Source organism: Rhinolophus hipposideros (assembly GCF_964194185.1).
Source record: "Rhinolophus hipposideros genome assembly, chromosome: 10".
NCBI classification, from domain to species: Eukaryota; Metazoa; Chordata; class Mammalia; order Chiroptera; family Rhinolophidae; genus Rhinolophus; species Rhinolophus hipposideros.
This window is the reverse complement of record NC_138056.1, coordinates 63,089,497-63,109,658: the sequence shown is the minus strand read 5'-3', so window position 1 is coordinate 63,109,658 and position 20,162 is coordinate 63,089,497. Positions and strand designations below refer to the sequence as shown.

At 42.2% G+C, this 20,162-nt stretch overlaps 1 protein-coding gene across 6 annotated transcripts in view; it reads right to left on the bottom strand.

Annotated features, from left to right (window-relative positions):
• FAT3 (FAT atypical cadherin 3) overlaps positions 1–20,162 on the bottom strand; it is a 635,533-nt gene that overhangs the window by 31,875 nt on the left and 583,496 nt on the right. For all 6 annotated transcript variants that reach the window (XM_081062135.1, XM_081062137.1, XM_081062140.1 and 3 more), the window contains 4 exons: positions 19,006–19,203; positions 15,359–16,157; positions 4,447–4,581; positions 2,444–2,601 (listed from right to left, as the gene is read on the bottom strand). In XM_081062135.1, the coding sequence (XP_080918261.1) occupies positions 2,444–2,601; positions 4,447–4,581; positions 15,359–16,157; positions 19,006–19,203 (1,290 nt within the window). The remainder of the gene's footprint in view (positions 1–2,443; positions 2,602–4,446; positions 4,582–15,358; positions 16,158–19,005; positions 19,204–20,162) is intronic.

The window sequence follows — 20,162 nt, the reverse complement described above, 5'->3', positions numbered from 1 at the left end:
GCTACTGAGAGATATCAGTGCTGCCTGTTCATGAGCATTTTCACTTCTTGAGGTCTCCGTGCAGTTCTTAACAGACTTCAAGGGGTGCCCTTCACTGTACTGATTGTCTTAAGTACTTTTTAGAGAATGTGCTCTAACTGGGAAAATATAAACAACCAAGAGTGCAATTTAAACAAAGCATTTCAACATAGTCATTGAACCAAAGTACAAGGCACATACCATACCTAAAACCAATGAAATTAAATCTTGCATGAGGCTGAAAATGTTAAGCAAACAGATTCAAATCCCCTAAGTGGATATTCCTGGCGACTACAGGAGAATATCTGCAATAGTTCAGTACAGCTGTGTTCTGCTTTGGGTAAGCCCAACATATGAAAAGCAAACTTACAGAACAGACAGAATGGGGGCGATTATTCACATCACAAAAGGATTAATGAGAGGCTCCCTTCAAATAGCAGCCATCCCTAGTTTATAAGAATTCCATTTATAGAGATTCAATTTACTTTCAGACACATGGTTGTTTCGTGAAATACAATCTACCTTAGGAGCTAGAGCTGCCTAAAAGGTTTAATTATTCTTTTTTTCCATTCCCAGGGATCAGCACATTTTAGACATTTGCCAGTGAAGTGTCAAATGACAAGCTCCATTTTAGGGTCAAGCCATTCAGGTCCAATATATTTTTTTTTCTCTCTCAAATTTAATGCTATATAAGAGATTTGCTAATACAAAGTATTTGCCTCATAAGGATGTAACCACCAGCCATGTTAGAGACTGACAGAGAACAGAGGAAAGTCGGCGACATCCAAGCAGCGCCCCAAGGAGTTGGTATCTCTGAAAGGGATGTGCATTTTACAAGCAATTATACCAACCCCGACCTCACAGGGCTGTTTAGGAAGTGATCTAATGAGCGAAGGTAAGGTGCTTTGGGGCCAGGAGGGAATAAAGACGAGACTTAGGCCTTCGAGATTTTTTTCTTCTACCATGAATATTTGATTTGAATTCACTGTTTTCTAAAACTGCACATCCAGAGTGTCTCTTGTTTTCTTTTAAAAATACTGCTTTTCCTTTCCAGAACTGAAATCATTATCTGAGTTAAATGAGTAAAGATAGTGGGAGATTCCCCACAAAAGTAGCCAACTTTTAAACCCTAATTCCCTGATCACTCACTCCTGGCCTCCTAATAACTAATACCTGGCGATACCACAAGTGGGTAAGTAAAAGTCTACAAATGTGATAGGGGAAGCCACTGGCATTCAATGTCCTATATACTTTTCTCCCTCCAGGATTAAAGTCTGGGCCACCTGATCGACTTGGATGTGACCTACGAAACAATCAAAGGACAGAAGCTAGAAAGGTCCATCATCATCCCAATTAAGCCTAGTGATAGAATCCTAGGAAGGAAACATTGGTAGCCATTTCCACTTGAATAGATATTTCGTGCTGGACAGACTCAGCATGTCTCTGAATGCACTTACAATGGACTAATATAGCAACGTGGTAAGAATAACATTAGATTAAACATCTCTCCTTCCTTCTTCTCCCTTCTCCTTCCAATACTGAAGGGCTTAATCTGGCCTACAGATATCCAGAATATGATTTTTTTTTTTTTTGATAAAATGAGTTGTAGTGGTAAGACTGAGAGTAGGGGGAGAGCATGGCGTTTAAGAGAATGGACTGAGAGAGAGAGATGGGAGGGAAGGTCCAGGCCTTACCACTTATTAGCTATGCAACCTTGGGTAAATAACTTAACCTCGCTGAACCTCCATCGTCTATTTCATCAAATGGGGATAATCACACACATAACAAATTTATTATATTAACTTTATAATAAAACTCAAATGTTTATGTAAAGCTGTTAGTATAACTGTTGTTTTCATGAAGGCACCAGAAGTTCTGAGCTGAGTACAAATGCCAGACTCGCTCTATAGGAAATCTGGCTGCCTTTGGAAGGTTTCTGAGGCTGGGAATGATTTAAAAAATTGGGTTACTAAGGTCATGATGGGACATATGGAATCTTCTATGCCCCAAATATCCAACTTCCTCCCTGAGCAAGAACAGAAGTTGCTTTCAGAGGTCAGTGGGGATAGACCCATGCGGTAGAAGAATATACAGCCACTCTTTCTAAAGGACCACCCCTACTGTGGAATTGATTAGGAGATACATTCTAATGAACTGTTGAGTGATTACAGCTCAAAGGAGGCCGGCCCTTGAACTCACTCTAGAGAGATGCCCCAATCTACCAAGAGCCAATTTTGAAGCTGAATGTACAAAAGGAAATGGGGTGTTGGCACACTTCCCAGTTCTGCTGCTGCTCCCCTTTGCCCAAAGTCAGCTTTTGGTGTTCTGAATTTGAAAGACAAAACGATTTCAGCAGTCCCCAACCCAAGAGCCAAAATATTAACATGAGAACTGACTGCAGGAAAAGATAACCCACTTTAATTACCTTCAGAATTATGCAGGGATTTGCTCTGGTGTACATTATAATCCCATTGCTTTGCAGTGTTCGCAGACGCAGAGCGAGCTTAAAGTCCTCTTCTTTGCTATTTTCAGAAAGCCGGTATTTGATGTAACTGTTTCCAGCAAAACTGAGAGAAGTGTGCCCTGAAAAGACCATTACGAGAAGACACATATGCTTTTAACTTCCAGAAATGAGCAGGGACACATGAAATCACCTAACAACTACCAAGTAAGTTGATTAAAGACCATGGGAAGTTAATGAAGGCATTGAAGAGAACCATTTTTGATTAAAAACTGGTTCCATTTCAGGTCATACTCTAATTTCAAAGTGGAAAAAAATATTAACTAGTCAGATGCCAAAAAAATAAAATAAATCTTAGTTGTCTAATGCCAACGGCAACTTGGTAAATTCTATAACCGGAATTTTCTTAATGTTGCTGAATTCCTAGTTCCCATTTTCTAAAATGAGCACTTTTAAAGGATACCTCTTTATGTCCACCACTATCACTGAGGCATTCAAGAATTTTTAATTCCGTGGATAAGATACAACCATATTCCCCAAGTATTCTAATGCAAAATAGCCAAATTTTGACATCTGCACTAATGTAAAAAAAAGGTAGCTGATATAAAGGAAGTTCATGTCACGTGAAGTCACAGTTATACCTTCTGACCTTTAATTTCAAGGCTCCTTCTCCCAGAATTTTTGTCCTACTCACATTGCCCAATTCTCAGTTCATCCTCTTTTTGATACTACCTCCAACTTTATGTTTTAATAAGCAAAGTAATAACTGCAAACTTGTCTTGCTGGGATGAAAGGTGGAAAGTGTGGAAATCTACCAAATAGACGATAATTATGGACCATTAAAAGTTTTCTATATAGAAAGGATAAGGGGGATAGGCAGAAAGTGACATCTAAAGTTAGGTGGCTTGGCTTTATTGTCATCCTACATATCTGTACCTGCTCTAGGCATGGCCTGTATTTTGGGATAGGGACAAAATATCTGTTAAGTCTAAACCTTAGATGACTTCAAAGGCAAGTATGCTGGTGATCCCTTTGCTTCACGGGCAGCTCTGCTCTTAAAATCAACTATGAAAGCTTTGGCTTCCATTTTTAAGAACAGTGCTTCTCTTGCAAAGGCTGAATTTCTAAAACCTACTGCTTAACAAAGTGCCTTTTTAATACTGGCCATAATTATTTTTTTATCCCCACTATAATTACTATTATAATCATTACTCAATAAATACTTCTTGGATTCTAAATTTGGTTATCAGTTATCAGTGTACCTGTATTTTAAGTATATCCTCTACCAAAAAGAGGGTTCTATTGGTACCAAAAATGAACAATACTATTTTCAGAAGAAAAAAAGTGGTAGAGAATATGTGAATCAAATGAAGTACTGAAATTGAGTGAAGATCAGAAACAGGATTATTTGGATTGAAATAACATAAATACTTTTTTTTTTCTTTCTTTAAGACCCAGAGGTGAGCACCTGTTCTTTGGGCGACATGCAGTTCGTTAGACATTTCTAATGGAGAGTCTGCTTATTTAGTGCTCTAGGCTGGGCTTTCTCTAGGAAAGGTCACCGGGACTGGCTCAGCTCTACCTTCTTGTGTGCGTATGGGTTTATGCAGCCCTCTGAACTTCAAAGGTCATGCCACAGATACCCCAACTCCTCTGCCGAACCAATAGCCCTCTATGTTCCATAATTTCACACCCTTACATCCATGCGACATGACTGACAACACAGGTTGTGGTCTCCCCATTATACTAGAAGGAGTCCACAGTCACTGCATGTATCCTTAGCAGTCTGCAGCTGCAGTAAGTCCCAAACACATTTGAAGGTGGATGTTAACTGCGGTCCATTCTGAAGGAAATGTTGCATGCAGACAGAAATATCTTCTGGAAGGGCTAGGGCAGAATAATTTACTCAAGGGCAAATACTTCAGGTACATGAATTTAGATCCTTGTCATTCCACCGCACTCTGCACCTGAGCACTCTCCGAGCTTCCCCGGTGGACACTGGCAGAGAAATGGTCTCCTGCTGGCTTCGTAACTGACACACTGCATGTCCCCAGGACACGGCTTCTCCACGCAAGGATCGTTGGACCCCGGGCACAGTCCTCCTGTGACAAAGGGGGGACACGCAAGATCAGTACAAAGGGAATCACCCTACACTCCAGGGAGCACAGGGATGTTTCAAGAACTGGGCTCTACAAGCTCTGAGCTAAAAGACAAAGAGGCCACCCAGAAGCTGGAGTACCTCAGTGGGCTTTCCTGGGTGTGGGTGCCCATCAAAGGTCCCTGCATCTACCAAAAGCTCACTGTTAGACTGAAGGAGGTTGGGTGAAAAGAGAAAATGGAGCATCTACTTTTAGGCTAAAATATGCTAAGGTTGTGACTGGACCAAGTTCAGCTGGAAAAAAAAACAACACACTACATGAGCTCTGGTAGTATTTCTTGGAGTGGGGTTCCTGCATACTGGTGGCCATTTGAATGTGTCACTTGAGTTTAGATTTCTTCTATACCCCTTTCTTGCCCTGAAAAATTAGGGGTAGACATCAGAAGATGTCAGCTGTTGTTCTCAGAGGGGGAGAAAAGATGTTTCTAAAGAAAAGCATGACTAATTCTAAATTGTGAAAGCACAATTCACATTGTTTCCTAATCCCTTCTGTGAGATGCTACTGTATTGATTTGCTGTAAATGTGCCCTACTGGCTATCAGAAATAGTAGCATTATCCTTGGCAAAGGAAGGCTTCCTTTTTACTTGTTCGATGTTCACAGCACAGTAAGATAAAAGGTTAATCCCTCACACAGGAAATCCTGGAAAGCAGATTAACTGATTAAGGCAGAATTCAGGCCCCAAGTGAGATATTTCAGAACTATGGCCATGGCGAATACGGGTCCACTGAAAGAAGTGCTCTTTTCAAAGGTCTTGGATACTTCAAACATAATGAAACCACTTTCAGCTTGGTGAGAGTTGAAGCGGTAAAAGTGCGACAGAAAAGGAGACACAAGTGAAAAATAACCCACAAAGAGGTAACAGTGGCCTAGAGGAGCGCTGCTTCTCTGTGAACTGAGATCATGCCGACCCGCAACAGCTCTTTTCCTCAGCAAGATCTGGCCCATTATCATAACCCCTTTCCATTCCAAACTCTTTCCTCACCATTAAGCATGTTGTCCTATTATACAGTCATTTCTTTGTCCCGGAGAAAGCAAAAATTTAATGCTAACAACATACAAACATTTGAAGAACTGTAATCCTGGGGACGCACAAGGTAAGTAGCACCGGCAAACTCAGAATTCATAAATCCTATTTTCCACTGATTTAGAGCTCAGCCAAAAAAGATACTCTTGGCAATGATCCAGCTCACAAAGTCTTCAAAGATGAAGGGATTTTTAACTGAAAATTTAGAATGATTTCTACAAATGGTTGTAAAAGACATAAGGGCCCTGAAATGTGTCTTCCTGTTTCCGTTCCAAGAAACCTTTATTCCTGCTACTTATTTATCAATATTTATGATACTTCAAAAAGCTGTTGAATCACCTCATGATGTGTTTGGAGAGGTTTTTGCTAACGAGTTTTTAAGGAACTTTTGGTGCATTCATTCAACAAATAACTTTTTAGGGCCAATGATGTGATAGGCCTGGGCATATAAAGATGAAAGGAAATGATCCTGCCCCTCCCTCCCCTCAGGAAACAACACCCAAACACGATTCCAATCCAGTAAGGTAACTGCTTTGCTAGACATATGTGAGTGCAATGGAAGTCCCGGAGAAAGAACAGTTGTGTTTCCTGGGAGAATGTCAGAAGGCCTCGCAAAGGATGGGAGCATTTTTAAATGCGGGCTTGAAGGGGGCTTGAAGGATGAGATCCTTTGAGTAAGAAGGAACTGTGTTTCATGGGAATGAACCATCTATAGTTAGTGGCTTAACTGCATTCATGTGTTTATGCTTATTCAAGGTGTTCTCAATTCTACCATCTGACATTTTGCTGTCTCTGTGAGTGGCTTCCTTTCAGCTTCTGACGGCCTACATACTTCCAATTTGCTCCTAAATGTTGACTAGTTAGTATTTGCTCAAAAAATGCAAACGGAGCCCATGGAAGGGGCAATGTGCATAAATAACCACAAAATGCATGACATCAAATTGATGGAACTCTAGATCACCTGGATGTTTCCTTCCAATTAGATACAGAAACATCAATTTATGTATTTAAGAAACCTGTTATTTCCCATTTCATGGACATGCTTCTTTCCATGTTCTATTTCAGCCAGCCTAAGGGTATCCTTTCTATAAATTTCTACATTTCTGAGAGACAGCTATATACAGAGGGTGCCAAAAAAATGTACGCACATTTAAAAAAAGAAAAAATTGTTAAAATTGTAATAATATGTACTGATAACAAAAAATGAATACAAATCACATTTGACTTCTGCAATTACAAGAGGTGCTCAAAGTGGTTACCATCAGCATCTAGACACTTCTGATTGGGGCAAACTACTGCTTGAGCAACATTGACCAAAAGTGTCCACTTGTATACATTCTTTTGGCACCCATGGTATGTTACAGTCATGGTCTTTTCTGCTCTAATGCAACGGCTACATTGCATTATCAAAAATCCAGTTTAAAAGCCACTGTTTCAAAGAGGAGAAGAGGGCTCGATAATTTCAGACCCATGATAGCAAAGCTATTTTCTCTCACAAGAATTATGATAACGTTTTTTAAGAGCTATAAGTGCATATTATATATAAAAGCTAAACACTGTATTTCAAAATAAATACAGCATTTGAGTATTTCTCCCTTTTATTCACATGTTTTGACCTTTTCTCTTGCCATTAGTCCTGCCCTGGTAATTAGCACAAGACTTTTCACTTTATCACCCATATCCCTTATATTGGGGCTAAATCACAAAGCCACTTCGACTCACAACTGGGCTTCAAACTCACAGCTCATTTTCTTCTTCTTTCCTTAAGTCATAACCATAGAACCCATATAATTAAATCCATTATATTAATGGATTATGTTAGATACAATCCCTGTTATAAAAACTCTAGCTGGAGAATATCTAAAAATATATTAATATGAATATTATACTATGTGCATTCTAAAATTAATAATATAAATATTGGGTACATAATAATGTGCATTTCTATTTACTCTAGCAGCCACTGACTCTAACAGGTTACTTTTCGCTCTTTTTCTTTTTAATAGGTTTTATTTTAAGGTAAAGGGGACAACTCTTGGCAAGGGATCTGTCTCTTGATGCTCTAAAAAGTCCCTGGGGTCTCCTCCCCAGTCCCAGTCCAAGATGGGAGGAGCCATAAACATTCGGTCTCCAGCTGCTGCTGTCAGCTTGTTCTGCTCACAGTCCACGCTCTTGTGGCTCAAGGACGTAAGAAGAAAGATTAGAGTCAGAGGTCAGTGTAAATGTGAGGGCCTCCTTAGCTGGCGGCAGATGTGAGCATGTGCACAAAATGCAGTCTATTCCCAGTAGAGAGACCTTTAGTTACTGAAAAAAAGGTTTCCCTGAACTAAATACTTCCCATATGCAATATTGTTCCCTCTCTATTAACTCTGATAAGAAACCAGGTCCTTCCTGAAACACATATTGTCAGAGGGACTTGACCTTTGTATGCCAGCACTGAACAATGTTGTGTGGCCCTCACCCTCAGATGTACCCAGATCTGGGTCCCGGGGACACATTCCTGGAGATAACAACCATCTTTCCAGCCAAAGCATTAAATTCTCTAGCAACATACAATCCAGTATGCTTGAAATGAATGCTGAGGGGTTAACTTGTTTTCAGAAATCATATGTTTATGTCATTCCGTTTTCAGGGAAGTTCATATACCTACCATTGCAAAGAGCTTCACAGACTCTCTCTTTGGTGGCAGAAAGTGCCTCATCAGCTCCCGAGTACCAGTGCAGAGGCACTGTGTCTGTTCCCATTGGCTTCTGGGAGGAAGTTTATCTTATTAACTATCATTAAATAACCCAGGTTTAATTAACTTGCGCTGTGATCCATGACAGCTTGGGGGATGGGGGCTCTAGACCGACATGCTCTGCATCCCCAGGCATCCATCAATTTGGTGCCAGAATGAGCATGAAGGGAGAAGGGTCCCAGTTTATCAAACCAGCTGATGCCATTTGTTGTATGTCGGGGCAGGACAGAAACAGCAGACATTTTAGCAACTGTCAGAACATAAAGCAGGCAGAGAAAGCTCTGTTCCCTGGAGTAGTGTAATAGAAAATGGTGCTGTTTGACAAGCAGCACACGTGGCTTGTGGCCCTGACTAGTTGTTAAATTTATTTACTGTATGACTCTGAACAAGTCACTTGACGTTGCTGGGTCTCAATTTCTTTTTCTGAAAAATGAGGATAATGATTCTTCCTAGAGCTGTGAGAACTAAATGGACTAATATGTGTGAAAGCAGCTTGCAAAGATAAAAGTTTATAGTAAAAAATTATTACTAAAAGGTCCCCAAACCAGGGATACTAGTTTGACTCAGCAACATGGCAGAGACCCGACACAAGTGCAATTATTTTTCTGCCATCATTTTTGGGTCCAATTCATAACTTATCAATTGACAGATAATATGAAATACTACGTGCATGGGAGGCGTGAAATAAAGCCTGGAGCTTTCAATTAAGTAGCATCACAGGCCACACATAGCTGTGGAAACCCCTTCCACCTTGGGTGGAAGTGTTCTTCTTTTCCTATAGTCTCTCCATGAGAGAAACGTGTACACGATGTGGCCATTCTCCAAAAGAAGGCTTTTCACTTTCTGAAGTTTGGCTCAGATAGAAATTTAGGTCACTCTCTAAGAGTTAACAACATACAATCACTTGAGCAGAAGCTTCAGAGCGTTGGAACCTGCAGGGAGGAGAAAGGTAATCCTCTTGAGGTTTTAGAAGGTTCTCGCTACGTAGTTAGTGACTCTTCTCCTTCATCTCCCCAGCATTGCCATAGTCCCCTGGAGTAAGTTTATGCCTTTAGCGAACACATCAGTGTCTAGTTGTGATTATTATCTCTGCACTTTTAACTGATTCAACCTCTTGATTTATGTCTCTGCCTCATTATACTGGGAATCCAATAACTAAGGGTAAATTAATGGTAAACATTACACTAAAACTCCAATAACTAAATGGTAAACATCCCTGAATTCATACATACATCTTTACCAAGATGTCGTATCTCGGCAAATGCCACATAAGTCAATAAGTTTCCCTCTTAATTCCTGGCCTGCCTAAAATTTTAAAACACATTCCCTTAAGGTCTCTTGGCTTTGAAGTGGTCCCTGGTGGTTCTCTCAGAAGCACAGAATCATCTGTAATGGTGTTTGCTTGGCTCAACCATACTTTCTGGATGATTTTGCTAAAGGGTAAGTGTAGTTTCATTAAAGACAACCTCCCTGCGGCAGTGGTGTGTGGGAGAAATTTATGAGGGAATATCATGATGAATATCATGAAAATACATGCTGAGAAGCTGGCATCACCACCGGGGGGTGGAGGCGGGGAATACCTCCCAACTTCTCCTCACACTTTGGGACTCTGTGGTGGAGATGAGGGACCTGCAGAGAGACCTATCTGTTATGAATGAAAAATAGAAACCTTCTAGTTTGCAGGAAGAACTTGGTCAAGATTCAGAGACGATACTGAAGGTTATTCGAAATCATCTATGGTATTGGGACTGCTGACTCTCCTCCAGGAATTAGCATTAACAATCCCCAGCCCAAGTGCAAATGCAATCTCGGATTTTTCTCTGCTTTTTAAAAAATCATCAAGGTTAAGTTTTTGGTATCTTATTGCCTCAAAAAAGCTTTCATCATTTTATTTTATCGTGCTTATTGGAAGCATATTACCATGGCTGCCTATCACAGTCTCTGTTTACCTGTCTTACTGTACTCCTTCCCAGGACTGTCCTGACTCCCCACCACCCAGTCCAACAGAGCTCCTTGTCATTTGCCCATTGTTGGTTCATGTTCCATGAAGATGGGGACCACATCAACCTCACTCACCACTGTATCTTTCTAGCACCCATATCAGAGCCTGGCATAGTGTTCAATTCACTACTGAGTGAATGAGCAAATGAAAGGGTGTACAGATCCCCAGAGGGCCTTTCTCTTCACTGCTTCCTCGTTTAAAATGCACTCCCTGCTTGGCAAGACCAATAGGACCAACTATATTGCTTCTGATGCCTTTCTTGGTCTCCTGTAAGTAGGACTGTGGACAGCCCCTTTATGCCTCTTCTGTGCCCCACCCACAACTCTTTATAGATCCTATTTGTTTACAGCTAAGGATCAAAAGGACTTCTACACTTAGTCTAGGAAAAGAGGATTCAAGGGGTCATAACAACTATCCTTAGATATCTTGTAGAGGAGGAGTTAGACAAGTCAGGTTCTGTGTGGTTCTAAAGGATGGACTTGGGTGACATTACAAGGTGCACTGTAAGGGAGAAGGTTGTCTCAGGTCCATTCTGTGAGGCAGTGGGTGTCTGGTACTGGTGTTTAAATTGGCTGAATTACTGTGGCAGGGGTAGAGTAAACAGGATGTCTATAGTAGGTGAGATAGGTGAGAGGTTGGATTAGGTGATTTTCAGGTTCCTTCTAAATCTGTGCAGAGGTGGTAGGGTACAACGGTTAAGACTGCCAGGTGTGAATTCCGCCTTGGCTGTTTACTAGCTCTGGGATCTTGAGCAAGACAATTGACATTTCCAAGTCCTAGTTTCCTTCACTTTTGAAGAAAGTTAATGATACCTACCCTTTAGGGGTATTGTGAGGTTTAAATGCAATTATATATGTTTAGAAAAACAGCACACTACCTGGTAATGGCTCAATAAATGTTAGTTGTTATGTTTGCCCCTGCTTTCATCTGTGTACTGAATTGCACATTTCTTACCTCCATTCCTTTGCTCTAATGCTCCTTGTCCTGGAACCTTCCCTCCCCGTCACCTGCCTAATTCTAGGCATCCTTTCAGACATAGTTCAGGGGGCATCACCCTCAGTGATGCTTCAGGGCTTCCATGCTCCTCCTACTTCCTTGAGCAGACCCTTAGGACAGTACCACATCCATGGTTGAAGGCAGGACTGCGGCTGTACTACCTCTGCCTAGTCTAGTGCTTCACCACGGCAAACTCTCCGTTCATTTTATGTGGCGCGCCATTCCTCTTATTAGGTTCCATTCTGTGTTCCGTAGCTGAATAGGGACTTGACAAATCAGGCACCTACTTTTATCACAACTCATAAACACACTGGTCTTCAACTCTCATGGTCTCATGGGGAGTCCTTTCTCCTGGACAAATGCCTAGTTTATGATATATTTCTATATTAGATTTTTAAAAAATCAGTGAAAATTTTCCAAAATGGACAATCAGCTCAGCCCCACGTACCGCCCCTGATGCTCTGTCTGCTTGCTTCCCCTGTAGGAGGAGGTCAAGGGCATGTCTCATGCCCCACTCATTTAGGTTGGTGTCAGGCTTTCTCAGCAGAGTGGCAATGTTCATTGAATGTCTACAGTTTACCAGGTGCCACCTCACAACATCAGAACTTCATATCTCTTGAACTTCTGTTCAAACGTGATGCTTGATGGATGGTGGCTGGATTTTAATACGCCTATTTGGCACTCAAATTCAAGCTTGTGCTCATTTTGTCAAAACAAATAGCATTTTGGTTCAAGATGCTAATGATGTTAATTGGACCCAAAAATCTGCATGAGAAAAGTCTGCATGAGAAAAAGTTGGGAGCAGGATAAAACATTGAGACAAAATATGTGTAAACATTACTACACAGCTCAGAATGGGAAGCTATCTCTATTTATCATCCTAATTATTCCACCACGTGGTGGGAAAGTCCATTTATTGAACCTGCTGATCTTCCAGGGTAAACCAATAACTGGACAATACTAGCTGTGGGTGTGCGTGTGCGTGTGCGTGTGTTTGTGTTGGCGGAGGGTGGGGGGGCATTTGTTGAATTAACTCTCCTTTCCAATAAATGAGAAGATGCCTAAAATGCCTAATGCTTTCCTTAATAGCTCTTCATTGTATTTTTATTTAAGTAGACACTTTACAAGAAGTGAGAGAGCTATTATTACTATAACTAAAAGCGTGCCCCCTGAACCTGGAAGAAATTTTTTCTACTTCATCTTGCTGTGAGATTTCTCAAAGTTTGATTTCCTGACAACCAGCATTAGAATCACCCAGACTACACATATAGATCCTAGGCTTCACCTGGACTCTCTTGTTATATCTGAGTATGGAGCTCAGCAATGGGTATTTCTAGTAAGCCCCACGTGCATTGGAGTCTGAGAGACCCTCTGCCATCCTAAGGTGGTATTGTGAGGCTGAAGATCCGTCTGCTGAGAAATATGAGATTATTTGAGTATTCCTACAGAGTACATAGCACTGGGGTTATGATTCACATAAAAAATAGAGGAGTTCATGTTCTTAAGATGCAGATAATAAAATAGGGGCCCAAGATGAACCTTATTGAATCAGCATGCCACTCTCACCAGCTGTACAGCCCCAGGCAAGGCATGGAGCTACCACACGTATAAAATGGAGATTATCATATATCACCTGATGAGATAGGACTGGGCCAGATGACCTTTTGGAGTCCTTTAACGACTAAAATTGACTATTTTAGTTTAAAGCTTAATTATAAGAGTGACTTGAAGGTGAGAAGAGGCTCTGAGGTGGACCTGAGTGCACAGAGCTCTCACTGAGGAAAAGTTTGCTTTGCAAACCAAGGCCTCTTTGTGGGATGTCTGGGGGCTGAAGCACAACAAATTCTAGCATTCTGGGTTTACTGGGATAGAAAGGTTTATGAGGAGTAGAGAATAGGACTTCTGGGCAAGGATACCACCATGCAACTTATTGTATTTAAAACATTAGTGTCTCATGCAAAATGCATAGCAAGCACCCCTCTCTCCAACAAAAGTCAACCCTCTAAATCTCTCCTTTAACAAATTCTGCCAAGCCTGCCCTCCGTGTCTCTTCGTGATGAGCTCATACTCATCCCTCAGGACCCAGCACCTGGCTCACAGAAAGCTTCCCTCTGGCCACATCAGGGACTCTGTTCTTTCTACTCCCAGCATTTATTGTAACAATATTATTATAGACAGGTACTTGCAAACTGACTTCACAATAACCAGCTCCTATGGGCAGGGTTTGTGTCTTTTTCTTACTCTGAATCTTCAGTGTCTAGAACACTGCTGTCTCCACAAATTTTTGCTGAGTGAAACAAGTTCTCAGAGCACAAGGATTAATTAGCTGGTTTAGTTTTTCCTGGAGGGTCTGTCCAGGACTGTGGTGAGTGTCGTTTGAACCCTGCTGTGAATCACTGTATAAAGGCTCTAGCAGAACTTTGGTGCATAAATCAGTTTGCCAAAAGAGGAAATCTAGGTAAGGCGAGGACAGTTGGCATTCATCAATCCTGCATGTTGGTGGCATCTGTCAGAAAGGCATTGCACCTAGCATGAATGCTTTGAATTACTTTGGAGCTAACTTCCATAGTCAACAGGTCAGAGACCACTGCATCTACCTGATGAAAACACAAACAGAATTCACTTGGTACCACAAAGTGAGTGGCTGGCACTCTTCTGGGCTGCTTGGAAGCTGTCAAAATGTCTCTCAAAGGGAGCTGTGATCTCTGTGGGCTTCCTCTGATGGGCTTATTTTCCAAATGGCAACGAAGAACTTTCTACAAGGAAAGTGACCAGGGACTCTGCCTATCCTCAATTACCTAAAGTGATGTTTTACAAATGGCCTCTCTTTGGGCTACAGTCCTTTTGGGCTCTAAGTTCACACTGGCTAGAAAGACTCTGGGTGCAATTTTCTTAAAAGAGGGCAGTGAATTTATGGCTCCACATGTCAGAGAGAGGAAAAGAGGGAGAGAGCAATGCTTCTCGCTGACCACTGTGGGCATGTGACTCTGTGCAGTTATGGCCTCTGATCAGGCAAGGTCAAGGTTCAGTAACTCTAGTTACATCAACAAATGGGAAGCAGTCCGTCATCTCTGCTGCTCTGAGGGCGGAATCCATCCGTTGACCGTGCTCCCAGATATCTAGCCCCGTTTTTCACCGAAGCAAATCTAACTGCCCTTGCCCTCTGCAATGGCTTCTTAACTTGTCTTCCTGCATCTGGTCTGACGCAGTCTAATCCATCCCCTTCTGCAGCCAGCATGCTTTTGCAAAAGAGCTGATCCTGTCACTTCTTCACTTCAAATCAGCCAACGGTCCCCACTGACCTGGGATCATTTCTAAATCTTCATCTTACCTAACCCTTGTGTGGTCCTTGAGCTGGCTCATCAATCTGATTTGTCATCACTCCATGCGCCTTCCAGTGACAGGAAATCTGTTTCAATCCCCTCTGTGTAGGTTCCTGTCTTGCCCTTAAGCCTTCCTTATACAAGCTGCCCCTCTGCTTGGAATGCTCTCCCTCTCCTACCTGTTTTTACACGTCTAATTCCTATAGGTTGGTGCAAAAGCAATTGCGGTTTTTGCAATTATTTTTCACCTTTTAAACCACAATTACTTCTGCACCAACCTAATACTTATTCTTCACCTCAACCTAGAGATACTTACTCCCTTTAGGAAATCTTCCCTCTAGATTGGTACCACAGGAGTTTGTACTTCCCCTAGCAGCACTTATTGCATGGGCTCAAGCTAGCCTGTTTGTATGTCTGTGTTGCCCAGAAGCCACACTCTCCATGGGAGTAGGGGCTGAGCTTGTGTCCTTTACCCCCTCAGCCCCAGCATGTCTCATGGTGACTAGACACATAGCAGCTGGTCAGTAAATATTTTGCTGAGTGAGTGAATGAACAAATGCATGCTTAGGAGGAATGGTAACCCAGTTCACTCAACTCTCAGGAGGTGAGGTGGGCGGGAATTCTAACCTGCACTCACCGTTACAGGTGCAGCGCACGTTCCTGTAGAAACGCGGACACACAAAGCTGATGCGAGCTGTGCTGTAGGTCATGAGTGCGTGGGAATCCAGCGACAGGCCTTGCTCGCAATGCTGCTCCTGACAGTCCAGCCCCGAGCAGTTCTTTTCCAGGATGGCTGAGATGCGCATGACGTTCTCCAGATGTCTCCTGGCGTTGGACAGCTTCTGGATCAGGTAGGCCGGCTTGTAGAACTCACTGCTGTGCATCTCCACCGCAAACAGCATGTCCAGCTGGTTGGTGCCCACAACGGGCTGGATGCTGATGATACGCAGGCTGTCCTGCTTCTGGGTGAGGACCGCGTTCCGCAGCGTGCGCCGGAACCCACGCATGTGCAGCCCCACGAAGTCCTCGGGGGACACGTTCTCAAAGCGGATGGTGACGGTGTTCTGCAGCATCTCGTGCACCAGCTGCTCCACGTGCACGACCACGTCGATGGGCACCTGGAAGCGGCCGTCACTCACCGACACATTCAGGACATACTTGCCGCTATCCAGGCCTCCCAGGGCGATGATTTTCCCATCGTGGCTGTTCACTTTGAACAAGCTTTTCTGCTCCGATTTCAGGGCAAATGTGAGCACGTCATACATGTCTTGGTCTGTGGCGTGGATCTTCCCGATGACCCCACCAGGAAAGTCGTCCTCCATGGTGACAATGAAAATTTCCAGAGGGATGGCTGTGGGTTTATGGATACTTTCCTCAATGACCCGCACACGGATGTAGGAGTGAGAAACTTGCTGGGGTTTGCCAGAGTCTTTTGCCTAAAACAACCAAGAGGGGGAAAGGCAAGGAACTAAGACAAAATCAGAATCATTTGAAAAAAGCAGCAAAACTCAGAAGACATCTACTCTTTTAAGCACCATTTTGCTTCTTCCTCCATCCCCTGCTACTAGTCGCGAAATGCTGAAGATGTGGATTTAAGTAAGAGGAGTGATTTATCACCCTCGGAACCCACATGTACACTCTGTTATGGAGAATAAAATGCGTCAAGACAATACAGCTGGTGGGGATAAACAGGGAAGAAGGCTAGAGGGTTCTACGCGACCCAACATGTAACAGGCTGCTCTTGTTTTAATTTTGGACAGAAGCCACAAGGGAACCTCATAAAGTATCATTCCCACTTACAAGAAAAAATTTTGTTCTCTTTGGATTCTTTCCTTTTGATTGGACAAGGCGGCACCTTTCTGCACACTTAAGAAACATTATTTAAGTGGGAATTTTACAGTATTAAGGTTTAGAATAAAAAATGGTAGACCAAAAGGAAAAATAGGTAGTCTGAGTAAAAAATTTTGATTTTCTTTCTTTATATCAGAATTGATGAAACAACCATTCTGACAACAGATCTTTACCGAATAGCTGCCATGTGCAATGTGTAGCCAATGCTGTAGGGCTTCCGTGAAGGGCAGATTCCCATGGGCTGGGTCCCTAGGGCAGGTGTGGTTTTATTTGTGGAAGGTAGTGTAAAAGCAGGGGCTTGGGTATCCCATAGATCTGAGTTTGACTCTTAGCTCTGACACTCACTACATGTCTGGCATTGAGTAAGTTACTTAACTTCTCTGACTTTCAATTTTTATGTCTGTAATACAAGTAAAATAGTAGTATCTACCTCACAGGATTCTTGTGTTGGAAGGGTTAAAAGACAGTGATTGCAAAGTGCTTAGCACAAGCTTGGCCCCTAGAAGCACTTAGTCTATGAGAGTTAACGTGATTGTTATTTTTATTATTACCATTACCACATGCTTTATTTGATGGACATATGTGGACCAGAGATGCTGACAAGGAAAATTCACGTAGGAAAATATACATTTAGCAAATTAGGTGGAACTAGAGGTTAAACTGTGGAGGGCCTCAATTGATAGTGATGAGTTTGGATTTTATAGGCCAGAGGTTGCCCACTCAAATGTCAGAGGTCAGAAAGATGACAGAAAGGCATGAGCTGCTGGGTGTAAGGTGAGAGACTAGTGAGCCTGTGGCCTGAGAAGGACTGGAGAGTCATGTCTGCCTAAATACCATGAAATTCCAAATCTAAAAGAGTCTGAGCCAGAATTTAGCCTGCAGTCCACACATTTTTAGGCAGAAGGAAGCCACAGATGGTTTTAGTTGAGAGCAGGGGTTAACATACCTTTTCTGTAAAAGGCAAGATAAAAAACAGTTTAAGCTTTGGGGGTTATATAATTTTTATCAAGTACTCAGCTATGAGTCCAGCATGAAGGCAGCCACAGAGCATATGTAAAAAAATGCGTGAGGCTGTGTTCCAATAAAACTTTATTTATAAAAAATAGGTTGAGGACATGATGTGGTCTAGGGGCTATAGTTTGTTGACCCCTGGTTTAAGGGAATGACATAATCAAAGTGGAATGATTAATCTGGGAGGGGGATGGAGCAGATCAGAAAATAATGAGGCCGAAGGCAGAGGAATCACCCCAGAGGCTTCTGCAATAGTATGAGGATGGGGCCATATAGATTAAAGCGGGCAGATGGCAAAGACAGTGTAACCGACGCCAATGCACACAGGGACTTTACGAGGCAGAAACACAGGATGTGATGGTCGTTTAATATAAGGGACTAGGAGGAGACAGCTCTGTATGCTGCTTCCAAGTCTGTTTTCTAATGACCAGAGAAGATATGCAAAGAACTCGACTAGCTTCTGTCACAAGTCACTAAAAATCTCTCTTTCACTTGAGTACCTATACTGTGATATAAAATTATTTACATAATAATGTTGAAGAAGTGGGTGGCAACTGAAGCATTCATTGACATACTCAGAGCTCAAAGGCATTAATTTGGAAGGCTTCATGGAGTAGATAGAGTAAACCATAACTTATCAGAAGAAATAATATATACAATGAAATGCCATACAAATAAAGAATTACTATTGTGATTATTACTATCATTAATAATGACTTTCGCTTGCCTTCTGTGGCAATTGTGGGTAAAAAGATGTCACTCGGTTCACTGATGGGACACAAATCTTGGTACTGGCAAAATTCATATGTGGGAACTTTCTAATGTTCTCTCATTTCCTGTTTCTATCCACACCCTTTCCATACCTGTTACTTTTGCCTCTTTGTCCCATTTGATTTTTAAACAGGCCAGTGACCTCGAGGAGTGCGAATATTGGGAAGCTATTGCCACCTGAGTGCTTGGCCCCCCCTGCCTCACTGGGAAAACTTACCAAGCAGAGGTCTCTTCAAAAGCAGAGGCCATGATATGGCTCAATGAGAACTAAGATTGGTGTTTTCCTAAGTGGGGGTGATGTGGCAAATATTACTCAGTACAAAGCACCAAGCCTTGACCAATTAGTTGTCTTTGGGGGTTAATTAGGACCCCAGGAATTTTTAGAATGCAGATTTAGGCCCAGTGACTGTTTTCTTGCCACACCCTATAGGAATGTCCCTTCTGAATTATGATGCTTCTCTTCCTTCCTGTTCAATTTCACACACAGAGGCCACTTTTATTGGTGTGAAATTGAATTTGAGATTAAAAGGGGAACATTCCTGCACGGTAATGAATTATGTTGACTCGCTCCACAAAGGAAAACCAACCAACGGGCACCGAAACAAGCACAAGAGAAAGCCAACCTGATGTGTATAGAGCAGGAGGCCATACCTGGACACACAACACAAATTCTGGAGACTCTGTGTGCCGGAAGACCACAGCTGATCTCAGGATCCCATGTGGGTCCAACACGAACTCTTCCTCCTCATTTCCCGACAAAATAGAGAACGAGAAGGGAGGCCCATTGTGAAAGGAATCTCTGTCTGTCACCACCAGCTGCAAAATGCTGGTGCCTACTGGCTTATTTTCCTGCATAAAAGAGGATAGTAAAAAGGAAAATAAAATTACACCTCTGTTCACATTTTAAGGAACCCCATCATTACCAGTTGAGAGTACTCTGCTAGAAAACAGGGTTTCAGAGGAAGAGATTCCCTGTGATAATATCGTGTCTTCGAAAATATGCTGACATCTGTAAGCATCACGCTTCTTATCTTTGGCTGCCTCCCCACAACTGCCCCATGAGACAATGAGCTGCAGGTAAAAACACAGGACTTTGCTTTGAATAGGTTTATAGGTTTTAAGGATGTTACTGCTACACCTTATCTTTGGGTAGGCTGGATATGCCCTGAGTTTACTTGTACAGCTCTGGGAATACATACTCATCCACTTTTATGATTATGTCTAAAGTCCGCTCAGGCCAAAAACACATCAACCTCTTGGGATGGGAAGTTCTTTCTTCACATTTGTCACAATATGATTATGCTAAGGCCCAACACAACATTGGACTTTTTTGGGGAGATAGCGTGGCAACTTCCCATTAAATATACGAAGGCATATGTCAGGTGGAAAAAATGGGGCTTTACTCCCACCCCTCAGAACACAATTTTGCCATGTTTCTTGAGGAAAGGGAAGGGGGGATAGACTATTTCTCAACTTGAAAATGAAGAGAAAGGAAATTTTTAACTTCAGAATTTTTGGAAGCTCTGATGTTATTATGCAAGCATTATTTTTTAGAACCTGTCTTCCTTTCCTCCCAAAATGGAAACACAAGGGCTCTTTGTCCCTCCTTCTTGGGTCAAAAGTTATCCTCATTTTGAAAATGCCAAATTAAATTCCTTTGTAGCTGAGGCATTGGTTCCCTGGCCCCACTCTGTTTAGACTTTAGAATTATCACAGCTTGGGCCTGAAGTCAGTTTCATTAGTTCAGGCCTTCTGATGACATCAATTTAGGATTAAATGCGTTTGGGTCACAGAGATGAAGACAATGA